This window comes from Ranitomeya imitator, chromosome 2, assembly GCF_032444005.1.
Source record: "Ranitomeya imitator isolate aRanImi1 chromosome 2, aRanImi1.pri, whole genome shotgun sequence".
In the NCBI taxonomy this organism is placed as follows: domain Eukaryota; kingdom Metazoa; phylum Chordata; class Amphibia; order Anura; family Dendrobatidae; genus Ranitomeya; species Ranitomeya imitator.
In genome coordinates, this window is record NC_091283.1 from 98,009,685 (window position 1) to 98,023,119 (window position 13,435).

Here is a 13,435-nt window from a genome sequence, read left to right on the forward strand (position 1 = left end):
GATACCGACAACGATCCGGATCGCTGCAGCGTCGCTGTTTGGTCGCTGGAGAGCTGTCACACAGACCGCTCTCCAGCGACCAACGATGCTGGTAACCAGGGTAAACATCGGGTAACTAAGCGCAGGGCCGCGCTTAGTAACCCGATGTTTACCCTGGTTACCATGCTAAAAGTAAAAAAAAACAAACAGTACATACTTACCTACAGCCGTCTGTCCTCCAGCGCTGCGCTCTGCTTCTCTGCTCTCCTCCTGTACTGTCTGGGAGCCGGAAAGCAGAGCGGTGACGTCACCGCTCTGCTTTCCGGCTCACAGCCAGTACAGGAGGAGTGCAGAGCACAGCGCTGGAGGACAGACGGCTGTAGGTAAGTATGTACTGTTTGTTTTTTTTTACTTTTAGCATGGTAACCAGGGTAAACATCGGGTTACTAAGCGCGGCCCTGCGCTTAGTTACCCGATGTTTACCCTGGTTACCAGTGAAGACATCGCTGGATCGGTGTCACACACGCCGATCCAGCGATGTCTCCAGGGAGTCCAGCGACGAAATAAAGTTCTGGACTTTATTCAGCGACCAACGATCTCCCAGCAGGGGCCTGATCGTTGGTCGCTGTCACACATAACGATTTCATTAACGATATCGTTGCTACGTCACAAATAGCAACGATATCGTTAACAATATCGTTATGTGTGAAGGTACCTTTACTGTTCTACATTTCCCCTGGAGCACAATATTAACTGACTGAAGGAGAAAATTAGACTTTTTTCAAGGAGGGGTTGTCCTGTTTAGGTTTCATTGGCTAAATGGAGACTACAATAGATGTGTCCACAGCAGGAGATGATATTTACACAGTGGTTGATGATATACTGCAAATTCAATTTCAGTTTAAAAAGAAAAAAAGCCCATTTAGTTGAAAGTAAGAAATCACTATTTCTGGCTTTATGTGACTTGTATCCTACATTTGCACTAGTTTCTTTTTTTGTTTGTTTTTTAAGGCTTTCACCTTATATTTCAGCTGTATCTGAACTAGTGGGTAGAAACTAGCAGCTATGTCATCTTCCATAAACAGCACAGTTTCTTAAGGTACCTTCACACATAACGATTTCATTAACGATATCGTTGCTTTTTGTGACGTAGCAACGATATCGTTAACGAAATCGTTATGCGTGACAGCGACCAACGATCAGGCCCCTGCTGGGAGATCGTTGGTCGCTGGGAGTGATCAGGACCTTTTTTTTGGTCGCTGATCACCCGCTGTCATCGCTGGATCGGCGTGTGTGACGCCGATCCAGCGATGTGTTCACTGGTAACCAGGGTAAATATCGGGTTACTAAGCGCAGGGCCGCGCTTAGTAACCCGATGTTTACCCTGGTTGCCATTGTAAAAGTAAAAAAAAAAAAAAAAAAACACTACATACTCACATTCCGGTGTCTGTCACGTCCCCCGGCGTCAGCTTCCCGCACCGACTGTGTCAGCGCCGGCCGTAAAGCAGAGCACAGCGGTGATGTCACCGCTGTGCTCTGCTTTACGGCCGGCGCTGACAGTGCGGGAAGCTGACGCCGGAGGACGTGACAGACACCGGAATGTAAGTATGTACTGTTTGTTTGTTTTTTACTTTTACAATGGTAACCAGGGTAAACATCGGGTTACTAAGAGCGGCCCTGCGCTTAGTAACCCGATGTTTACCCTGGTTACCCGGGGACTTCGGCATCGTTGCTCGTTGGAGAGCTGTCTGTGTGACAGCTCTCCAGCGACCACACAACGACCTAAACAGCGATCGGGATCGTTGTCTATATCGCTGCAGCGTCGCTAAATGTGACGGTACCTTTATACTTGTTTGTATTGCTGATTTATGCAAAGTTTGTGCAAGTGACTCTCCGGACTCCCCCTTACTTTGCCTATAATAGACTGTACTAAGATGAATGACCCTATTACTATATTTTTTTCCCTCACTGGTGACCCACTAATTGGTCAATTATAAAAATTCTACCCATGATTACAAATCATCCTGGAAGACCTGTGATATCCACAGCAGCCAATCGGAGAATGCAAAGCTACAGATGGAGGACACACAGTAGTGTGAACCAACGATGAGACAAGTTGTGTTTCTGACTGCCTTAGACACTGTAGCCAAGCTGCAGCCAAAAGATCTCAGCTCTGCTCTACAATGATCGTTCATGCTTAGTCACATGCAAAAGAAAAAAACCACTGATACAAGTGTCTTACAGCTCTACTGGAAACATCTGTCTACTTAGCCAATTCTGCATACACTGCTCAAAAAAATAAAGGGAACACTAAAATCCCACATCCTAGATATCACTGAATAAAATATTCCAGTTGTAAATCTTTATTCATTACATAGTGGAATGTGTTGAGAACAATAAAACATAAAAATGATCAACGTAAATCAAAATTAATATCCCATGGAGGTCTGGAGTTGGAATGATGCTCAAACTTAAAGGGGAAAATGAAGTTACAGGCTGATCCAACTTCAGTGGAAATGCCTCAAGACAAGGAAATGATACTCAGTGTGTTTGGCCTCCACATGCCTTTATGACCTCCCTACAACGCCTGGGCATGCTCCTGATGAGGCGGTGGATGGTCTTCTGAGGGATCTCTTCCCACACCTGGACTAAAGCATCCGCCAACTCCTGGACAGTCGGTGGTGCAACGTGACATTGATGGATGGTGCAAGACATGATGTCCCAAATGTATTCAATTGGATTCATGTCTGGGGAACGGGCGGGCCAGTCCATAGCTTCAATGCCTTCATCTTGCAGGAACTGCTGATACATTCCAGCCACATGAGGTCTGGCATTGTCCTGCATTTGGAGGAACCCAGGGCCAACCGCACCAGCATATGGTTTCACAAGGGGTCTGAGGATCTCATCTCGGTATCTAATGGCAGTCAGGCTACCTGTGGTGAGCATATGGAGGGCCGTGCGGCCCTCTAAAGAAATGCCACCCCACACCATTACTGACCCATTGCCAAACCGGTCATGCTCAAGGAGGTTGCAGGCAACAGATCGCTTTCCACGGGGCCTCTAGACTCTGTCACATGTGCTAAGTGTGAACCTGCTTTCATCTGTGAAGATCACAGGGCGCCAGTGGCGAATGTCAATCCTGGTGTTCTGTGGCAAATGCCAAGCATCTTGCACGGTGTTGGGCTGTGAGCACGACCCCATCTATGGACTTCGGGCACACAGACCATTCTCATGGAGTCGGTTTCTAACCGTTTGTGCAGACACATGCAAATTTGTGGCCTGCTGGAGGTCATTTTGTAGGGCTCTGGCAGTGCTTTCCGGTGACTACCTCTTGAAGCTCATCAAGAGAATGCCAAGAGTGTGCAAAGCAGTCATCAAAGCAAAAGGTGGCTACTTTGAAGAACCTAGAATATAAGACATATTTTCAGTTTCACACTTTTTTGTTTCCACATGTGTTAATTCATAGTTTTGATGCCTTCAGTGTGAATTTACAATTTTCATAGTAATAAAAATACAGAAAAATCTTTAAATGAGAAGGTGTGTCCAAACGTTTGGTCTGTACTATATATATACAGGTCCTTCTCAAAAAATTAGCATATAGTGTTAAATTTCATTATTTACCATAATGTAATGATTACAATTAAACTTTCATATATTATAGATTCATTATCCACCAACTGAAATTTGTCAGGTCTTTTATTGTTTTAATACTGATGATTTTGGCATACAACTCCTGATAACCCAAAAAACCTGTCTCAATAAATTAGCATATCAAGAAAAGGTTCTCTAAACGACCTATTACCCTAATCTTCTGAATCAACTAATTAACTCTAAACACATGCAAAAGATACCTGAGGCTTTTATAAACTCCCTGCCTGGTTCATTACTCAAAACCCCCATCATAGGTAAGACTAGCGACCTGACAGATGTCAAGAAGGCCATCATTGACACCCTCAAGCAAGAGGGTAAGACCCAGAAAGAAATTTCTCAACAAATAGGCTGTTCCCAGAGTGCTGTATCAAGGCACCTCAATGGTAAGTCTGTTGGAAGGAAACAATGTGGCAGAAAACGCTGTACAACGAGAAGAGGAGACCGGACCCTGAGGAAGATTGTGGAGAAGGACCGATTCCAGACCTTGGGGAACCTGAGGAAGCAGTGGACTGAGTCTGGTGTGGAAACATCCAGAGCCACCGTGCACAGGCGTGTGCAGGAAATGGGCTACAGGTGCCGCATTCCCCAGGTAAAGCCACTTTTGAACCATAAACAGCGGCAGAGGCGCCTGACCTGGGCTACAGAGAAGCAGCACTGGACTGTTGCTAAGTGGTCCCAAGTACTTTTTTCTGATGAAAGCAAATTTTGCATGTCATTCGGAAATCAAGGTGCCAGAGTCTGGAGGAAGACTGGGGAGAAGGAAATGCCAAAATGCCTGAAGTCCAGTGTCAAGTACCCACAGTCAGTGATGGTGTGGGGTGCCATGTCAGCTGCTGGTGTTGGTCCACTGTGTTTCATCAAGGGCAGGGTCAATGCAGCTAGCTATCAGGAGATTTTGGAGCACTTCATGCTTCCATCGGCTGAAATGCTTTATGGAGATGAAGATTTCATTTTTCAGCACGACCTGGCACCTGCTCACAGTGCCAAAACCACTGGTAAATGGTTTACTGACCATGGTATTACTGTGCTCAATTGGCCTGCCAACTCTCCTGACCTGAACCCCATAGAGAATCTGTGGGATATTGTGAAGAGAAAGTTGAGAGACGCAAGACCCAACACTCTGGATGAGCTTAAGGCCGCTATTGAAGCATCCTGGGCCTCCATAACATCTCAGCAGTGTCACAGGCTGATTGCCTCCATGCCACGCCGCATTGAAGCAGTCATTTCTGCCAAAGGATTCCCGACCAAGTATTGAGTGCATAACTGAACATTATTATTTGTTGGTTTTTTTGTTTGTTATTAAAAAACACTTTTATTTGATTGGATGGGTGAAATATGCTAATTTATTGAGACAGGTTTTTTGGGTTATCAGGAGTTGTATGCCAAAATCATCAGTATTAAAACAATAAAAGACCTGACAAATTTCAGTTGGTGGATAATGAATCTATAATATATGAACGTTTAATTGTAATCATTACATTATGGTAAATAATGAAATTTAACACTATATGCTAATTTTTTGAGAAGGACCTGTATATATATTCTCAACAGTTTTCATACCCCGGAAGATTTTTTGCTTTCTTGGCCTTTTTTCAGAAAATGTGAATGATAACAGCAAAACATCCAAATGACCCTGATCAAAAGTTCACATAGCCTGGTGATTTTGGCCTGATAACATGCACAGAAGTTCACACTAATGGGTTTAGCTGGCTACTAAAGGTAACATCCTCACCTGTGACCTGTTTGCTTGTAATCAGTGTGTGTGCATAAAAGCTGAGTGAGTTTCTGGGATCCGGACAGACTCTTGCATCTATCATCCAGCCACTGACGTTTCTGGATTGTGAGTCATAGGGAAAGCAAAGAACTGTCAATGGATCTACTGGAAAAGGTAGTTGAACAGTATAAAACAGGAAAGGGATACAAAAAGATATCCAAGGAATTGATATTGCCAGTCAGCAGCATTCAAACTGTGATTAACAAATGGAAAATCAGGGGCTCTGTAAAAACAAAACAACGGTCAGTTAGACCAGCAAAAATGTCGTCCACAAGAAAAATTGTTTGGTATGCAAAGAAAAACCCACAAATAACATCAGCTGAAATACAGGACTTACTGAAAACTAGCGGTGTGGCTGTTTCAACATGCACAATAAAGAGGCACTTGAAGAAAAATGGGCTGCATGGTCGAGTCGCCAGAAAAAAGCCATTACTGTGCAAATGCCATAAAGTATCTCGCCTACAATACGCAAAACTGCACTGAGACAAGCCTCAAAACTTCTGGAACAAGGTAATTTGGAGTGACGAGACCAAAATTGAACTTTTTGACCACAACCATAAAAGTTATATTTGGAGAGAGGTCAACAGGGCCTATGATGAAAGGAACACCATTCCTACTGTAAAGCACGGAGGGGGATCGCTGATGTTTTGGGGGGGTGAGCTACACAGGCACAGGAAACTTGGTCAAAGGAAAGATGAATGCATCACGCTATCAACAAATACTCGAGGCAAATTTGGTTCTCTAGTGGCCATCACAGTCTCCTGACCTCAATATTATTAGGTCACCCTGAGGAGATCTCAAGCACGCAGTTCATGATAGACAGCCCAGTAATTTACAGGAACTGGAGGCTTTTTGCCAAGAAGAGTAGGCAGCTTTACCATCTGAGAAAATAAAGAACCTCATCCACAACTACCACAAAAGACTTCAAGCTGTCATTGATGTTAGAGGGGGCAATACACAATATTAAAAAATGGGGTATGTGAACTTTTGATCAGGGTCATTTGGATGTTTAGGGTTGTCATTATGATTTAAACAGAGAAAACACAGTAGTTTGACAGTAAATGGCTTCATCCAACCACTAACCATGAGTGCAAAAAAAAGTTTTGGTGCTATTCATATTCTCTGAAAACAGGCCAGTACAAATCAGTGTAAGCAGATGATACAATAGTCAGTTACCAGTTGTATGGTAGACTTTGGTGCTGCGCAGCCACATGGGAAGTGTGGGGTGCCAGCGGTTTCCGGTTTCTTCTAACATGATACAATGGAGGTGACCTCTCTTAGAAGAGAACGCAGGGCCACAGCCTTGCATGAGCAATTAACCCCTTGGTTGGTACCTCCCTTTCCCGCCCCCAGGTTAGTAATAGTCTCCCTGCCTTGGGTCTAGTAACTGAAACTCCAAAACCTATGATGGATCATAACTTGTCAACGGAAGATCATACGGCAAGCAATTTAGGTGCCAACGGTCAGGTCGGGCCCCTGTTACGCTTGAAGACCAAACATGGCTTCGCTACCTGGCTTCTACTAACCGTTCTACGTATCTCCACACCCCAGGGTGCTAGAACTGTTCAAGACTCTGGCAGGCAATCATCACATTTCTGAGAAAAATGTATCCATTATATGGCTAGGAAGTACAATAGCTCTGTAACTCCTTATGAAATTACGGCTCCCGTCCGAGTGGGGGGAGTTTTCTTTGAAGCAGTTAAACCATTTGGGTTCCCAGCAGGGGTTCCTGCCAGAAAGGCCTTGGTCCCAGCTAAACATAAGGTACCTTCACATTAAACGACGCTGCAGCGATCCAGACAACGATCCGGATCGCTGCAGCGTCGCTGTTTGGTCGCTGGAGAGCTGTCACACAGACCGCTCTCCAGCGACCAACGATGCCGGTAACCAGGGTAAACATCGGGTTACTAAGCGCAGGGCCGCGCTTAGTAAGCCGATGTTTACCCTGGTTACCATCCTAAACGTAAAAAAAAACAAACGCTACATACTTACCTTCCGCTGTCTGTCCCCGGCACTCTGCTTCTCTGTACTGGCTGTGAGCACAGCGGCCGGAAAGCAGAGCGGTGACGTCACCGCTCTGTTTTCCGGACGCTGTGCTCACAGTGAGTGCAGGAAAGCACAGCGCCGGGGACAGACAGCGGTAGGTAAGTATGTAGTGTTTGTTTTTTTTACTTTTAGGATGGTATCCAGGGTAAACATCGGGTTACTAAGCGCGGCCCTGCGCTTAGTAACCCGATGTTTACCCTGGTTACCAGCGAAGACATCGCTGAATCGGTGTCACACACGCCGATTCAGCGATGTCAGCGGGAGAGCCAGCGACCAAAGAAAGTTCTGGCCGTCTAGCCCCGACCAACGACATCACAGCAGGATTCTGATCGCTGCTGCCTGTCACACTGAACAATATCGCTAGCGAGGACGCTGCAACGTCACGGATCGCTAGCGATATCGTTTAGTGTGAAGGTACCTTAAATCACCTGTGGAAGGAACCTCAGAAGCAGCAGCTCCACTCACAGCCACCAGAGGGAGTCCATGGACAGAACTCGCCGAAGTACCATTCATGACCACAGGAGGGAGTTCGATAACAGAAAACACAACACCTTAAGTTATGGTCCAATGTTTATTTCCCATAGGGATTTGGCTGGAGAGGTGGTGGTCGGGAGTGCTTTTTGTAGGCAAGATACCCATCCTGTAAGGACAAGTAATATTATTTGCAAATACAGAATAGCAGAACTGTACCTTCTCCTTGGTCTCTATTATCTTCTTGGTGTCTCCCGTCTCCTTTGTCTCTACCTCTTCCTTTGTCTGGCTTGTAGCCTCCATTCATTATATCGTCTAAATCAGAGTCCGAAAAGTCTGCAATGGAAAATAGTGTTATTGGTCAAGGACCTTCGTGTTTTCGGCTTCAGTATTCAAAAGCCGGCCAGTATAATGATTTCCAGGAACACTCTCGTGAGTTAGGCCATTTCTAGCCACAAAAGCCTTGTGATTACACAATGAATATAACTCTTTATAGCAAGAAAAAGAGTTTTAATAGGAAAAGCCACACACCAACATTTCATGACCACCCGTATCAATCATCAGGAGAAATTGAAATAACTCCAGTAACCCCCAGCTCAGGCAGAAGACCCCTGTATTAGTTTGGAATGTATTACCACTAGTTTTCTTCTTTAGATTGCAAGGACATATGGTCGGCTTTTCTCAACTCAACACGGTTACTGTTTTCTCAAGTATTGTAAACCACTCCACTTTAAACCCACAACAATGCAGCCCTTTCTTGTGTTTTTTTTGCATTTTCTTATTTTTCCCCCTTTTCTAAGAGTCAATACTTTTTTATTTTGCCGTCTACATAGCTGTATGAGGGTTTGTATTTTTGACCCAGGCTGTAGTTTTGAATGACATAATTCACTTAATCAAATACTATACCGAAAAGCAGGAGAATAAAGTAAAAAAATAAAAAAAAGGGAGAGGTTTGGTAAAAAAAACAAAAGAAAGTAAAAAAAAACTCCTGCAATTTTACTTTTGTTGGATTTTATTTTTACAGCGTTCAATATGTAATAAAAATGACTTGGCAACTAAATTCTGCAAGGCAGTATGATTAGAGAGATATCAAAACTCATACTCCACATTTTTACTATTTTAGCGTCTTAAAAAATGGTTTGTGTCGCTCTTTTGATACTCATGACTTTTTATTTCTCCAGCAATGAAGATGTGAGATGGCTTTTAAGTGTTAAGCTATAGTGCCATAGTGGTTGGTATACACTTTTTTTTGTGTATTGCATCTTTAAAAAAGAAAAGGCATTCAGATTTTTTTCCTTCATGGAATTTACCGCATGGTTAAATACCGTAATTGTTTATTTTAGACTGAGCAGACAGGAGGCAAAATATGCTTATTTTTCATCTAATTTTTCGATGGAAAATATTTTTAAACGCCAATTCCATTTTTCACTTTTTTTTTTTTTTTTTTAGTTCCCCATTCCCCAAAGGGATTTCAACTTGCGATCATTGATCAGTTGTACTATATACTACAATATTTGAGTATTGCAGTATACTGAGAAAAACAAAAGCACTGTCTCCCTTGAAGTCCAGGAGAGGCAGGTGCTGGCTGTATAACACAGCTGGCACCAGCCCTGTATGGTGAGTGCTCAACTTCTGAGCCCCATAATACGCCCCGAGCAGCTTCATGATCGTCATGGAGTGTGAACAGTTAGAAATGACTGACCACCAGAATTGATGCAATTTCACCTAATGAGCATGGTACGTGATAATTAAGGATTACTAATGAACGCTACTGGCTGGGTGCCCGTGGCTAAGAGCATATACCTGCACAACCCCTTTAAATAAGTTAGCATGGACAGGAGATTTAGGTTAACAGTTGAAAAAACAAGGTTTAGAAGGTTTGACATTCCTAAAATTTTCTCTAATGTCGCTGCCTCTGAAAAAATAATAGACTGAGCTGCATAGACTCATTAATGGGGGGAATAGGTAATTTTTCTGTACGCCAAATGATCATAACAAACATCCTTCTTAGCAGGATCTGCCCTGCTTTCCTATGACACATGCATTAATGCAGAAAAGCAAACAGCCATAAATCACCTGCAATGTGCTCAACATACAACCCAGCCAAGCTCAGAGTTTGTTAGTATAGGAGCAGAGAGCCGATAAAATGGAGATTACAGAACAAGAAGTGACTGGAGTCAAAGAAGGAAGTCTCACCTTTGTTTCCACCACCCTTGGGTTTATCTTTATCTCTGATAGTGGAGCCTATGGTCATGGAAATGTCAATTGTATATGCTTCACAGGAATGAGCACAACACAAAGCACGAATCCTCACCTTCATATAGAATACATTTGATGCAGGAGCAGAATATACAACTTTAATTTGTTGCTCTGTGTTAATTTCTTGCATTGTCTTTGCTTTTAAAAATGTCTGGTTTTCAACCTAGTGACTTAGGTACCTTCACACATAACGATTTTGTTAACGATATCGTTGCTTTTTGTGACGTAGCAACGATATCGTTAACGAAATCGTTATGCGTGACAGCGACCAACGATCAGGCCCCTGCTGGGAGATCGTTGGTCGCTGGAAATGATCAGGACCTTTTTTTTGGTCGCTGATCACCCGCTGTCATCGCTGGATCGGCGTGTGTGACGTCGATCCAGCAATGTGTTCACTGGTAACCAGGGTAAATATCGGGTTACTAAGCGCAGGGCCGCGCTTAGTAACCCGATGTTTACCCTGGTTACCATTGTAAAAGTTTTTAAAAAAACAAACAGTACATACTCACATTCCGGTGTCTGTCACGTCCCCCGGCGTCAGCTTCCCGCACTGACTGTCAGCGCCGGCCGGCCGTAAAGCAGAGCACAGCAGTGACGTCATCGCTGTGCTCTGCTTTACGGCCGGCCGGCGCTGACACAGTGCAGGGAAGCTGACGCCGGGGGACAGACACCGGAATGTAAGTATGCAGTGTTTGTTTTTTTTTACTTTTACAATGGTAACCAGGGTAAACATTGGGTTACTAAGCACGGCCCTGCGCTTAGTAACCCGATGTTTACCCTGGTTACTCGGGGACTTCGGCATCGTTGGTCGCTGGAGAGCTGTCTGTGTGACAGCTCTCCAGCAACCACACAACGACGCTGCAGCGATCGGCATCGTTGTCTATATCGCTGCAGCGTCGCTAAATGTGACGGTACCTTTAGTATAAACTAGTATCCAATAAATGTCCTTAAAGAGTAACTAAACTTTTAATTTTTGATCATTCTTTGCAAATTTATGAACCTTTGTAATATACTCCATTAGCTCATTTTGCTGCTTCTTATCCCAAACTCCATGTGAAAATGCTGTTTTAACTTGTTAATGCACTTAAATAAACGTATTTAAACTGCAGCTGTACCAAGAATCCATATTCCAATGTGGGCTCCTCCGACCTCCTCCCCCAAGCTCACACACTAATTTACAAAACAATCTTAGGCTCTGTGCACACGTTGCGGATTTTGCTGCGGGTCCGCAGCAGTTTCCCATGAGTTTGTACTTTCACACTGGCGTTTTTTTTAATACGTCGCAATGCGTCGTTTAGGGGAAAAAACGCATCCTGCAAAGTTGTTTGCAGGATGCGTTTTTGCCCCCTAGAGTAACATTACCGACGCATTGCGACGTATTGACACACGTCGCAACCGTCGTGCGACGGTTGCGCCGTGTTGTGGCGGACCGCCGGGAGCAAAAAACGTTAAATGTAACGTTTTTTTGCTCCAGACGGACCGCTTTTTCCGACCGCACATGCGCGGCCGGAACTCCGCCCCCACCTCCCTGCATCTCACAATGGGGCAGCGGATGCGCCGGAGAATGCATCCGCTGCACCCCTTCTGCGGTGCTAACAACACTAGCGTCGGAATCTCGGCCCGACGCAATGCGACGGGCCGAATTCCGACGCTAGTGTGAAAGTAGCCTTTACAGTACAATGTAAACCTATGGGAAACGAAAACCTCAGTGAACATGCTGCGGAAAAAAACGCGCGGAAACGCAGCTGTTCACAATTTGCAGCATGTCAATTCTTTCTGCGGAATCTGCAGCGGTTTTACTCCTGCTCCAATAGAAAACTGCAGGTGTAAAAGAGCAGCGGAATCCGCAGTAGAAACCGCAGCGGTTTTGAGCTGCGGTTTTCCAAAATCCGCTGCGGAAAAATCCGCAGTCCTGCAGGATACATGTGCACATACCCTTACTATCTGCGCAATGGGGAGGAGAGACGCTCACATTGGAGACGGACTCTTGGTACAGCTGCAGTTCAAATCCGCTTCTTTGAGTGCATGAGCAAGGCAGCTACATCAGCGCTTTCAGCATGAAGTTGGGGCAGTATGAATTAGACACCGGTCGCCAGCCATCTGCAGCGTTTCATAGGAAATGTACTTTTCTCCCCACTTTACTAACCGTGACTGACAGGTCTTTCACTATGTACACAGAACCTGAGCCGGGTGACCAGGGACCTCATCCGATTAGTCAACCAAAGCTACACTGAAATGCTGCAATGTTTCAGAATATAAATACCTGTATAAAGAGTGATCAAAACATCGTTTGTACCCCAAAGCAAAGTGTCAGGTCTGCTGCTGACTGGACAGCATGCCCTCTACCACTCCGGTCACACAGGAATGCTTATTGTCAACGGAGGTCATGTGGCTGTCCAGTCGGCCCCATGGACGGAGAAAAGAGCAGGCCTCACAATGGCTAGGGCTTGTTTTTCAGAAATGGTGAATGTCCCGGGCATGGACCTCCAGTCACCATGCTATACACCTAATCTTTGGATGAATGATAAATGTTACTTATGGAAAACAAAATCTTTTTGAAGACACACAAAAAGGAAGCTGACTTAATACTAAGTGCATCTTTAAAAATCCATAAAAGAGAAGATTTAATCACCATACTTTCCAACAGTACCAATAGTTGGACTCCCAAAGTGATTCTCTCAGGGGAGGCAAAATAACCCGAATCTGGTGTTGATTTATCTAAAATATTATTGTTATCAAACATGGACAAATCCTTCTCTTTACGGTATTATTGGGCAGACTATTATAAAATAATATCACATAAGCATCACTTCATTTCACCTATAAAACATTCACCCTGAAGATGGTTTCCATGAATAAAACAACTGGTAACATGTAGAGGTAATCCCAAGAGAAAACCAACCTCCCTACAAGAATAGTCATTGGAAGTGAAAAACCCCTTAGGAACAGGCAGCAATACTTCTAAAATAAATATCCCTTTACTCACCCTTTGCCCCAAAAGTCCCCAGCTAGTCTTGTGTTTATCTTACCTGCAGACATCAGTTAGCTCATACGACCACTGCAACCAATCACTGGCCTCAGTGGGGTATACCGCTGAGGCCAGTGACAGGCTGCAGCGGTCACATGAGCTGTATTGGACTTCACCACTAGAGCCAATGTAAATAGACGACCCCATGGGTGGCATGGCGCTGGAGTTCTGTGGAGTATTAGGGCAAGTATATGTCACATATTTTATTGGTACTGCTGCCAGTCATC

General features: G+C 44.4%; 1 protein-coding gene across 4 annotated transcripts in view; it reads right to left on the reverse strand.

Moving 5' to 3' along the window:
• The window catches only part of CD99L2 (CD99 molecule like 2), a 153,866-nt gene that overhangs the window by 17,022 nt on the left and 123,409 nt on the right, over positions 1–13,435 (reverse strand). For 2 of the 4 annotated variants that reach the window (XM_069747060.1, XM_069747062.1), the window contains 2 exons: positions 10,118–10,165; positions 8,141–8,257 (listed from right to left, as the gene is read on the reverse strand). In XM_069747060.1, the coding sequence (XP_069603161.1) occupies positions 8,141–8,257; positions 10,118–10,165 (165 nt within the window). The remainder of the gene's footprint in view (positions 1–8,140; positions 8,258–10,117; positions 10,166–13,435) is intronic. The other 2 variants (XM_069747061.1, XM_069747063.1) reach the window with 1 other exon arrangement.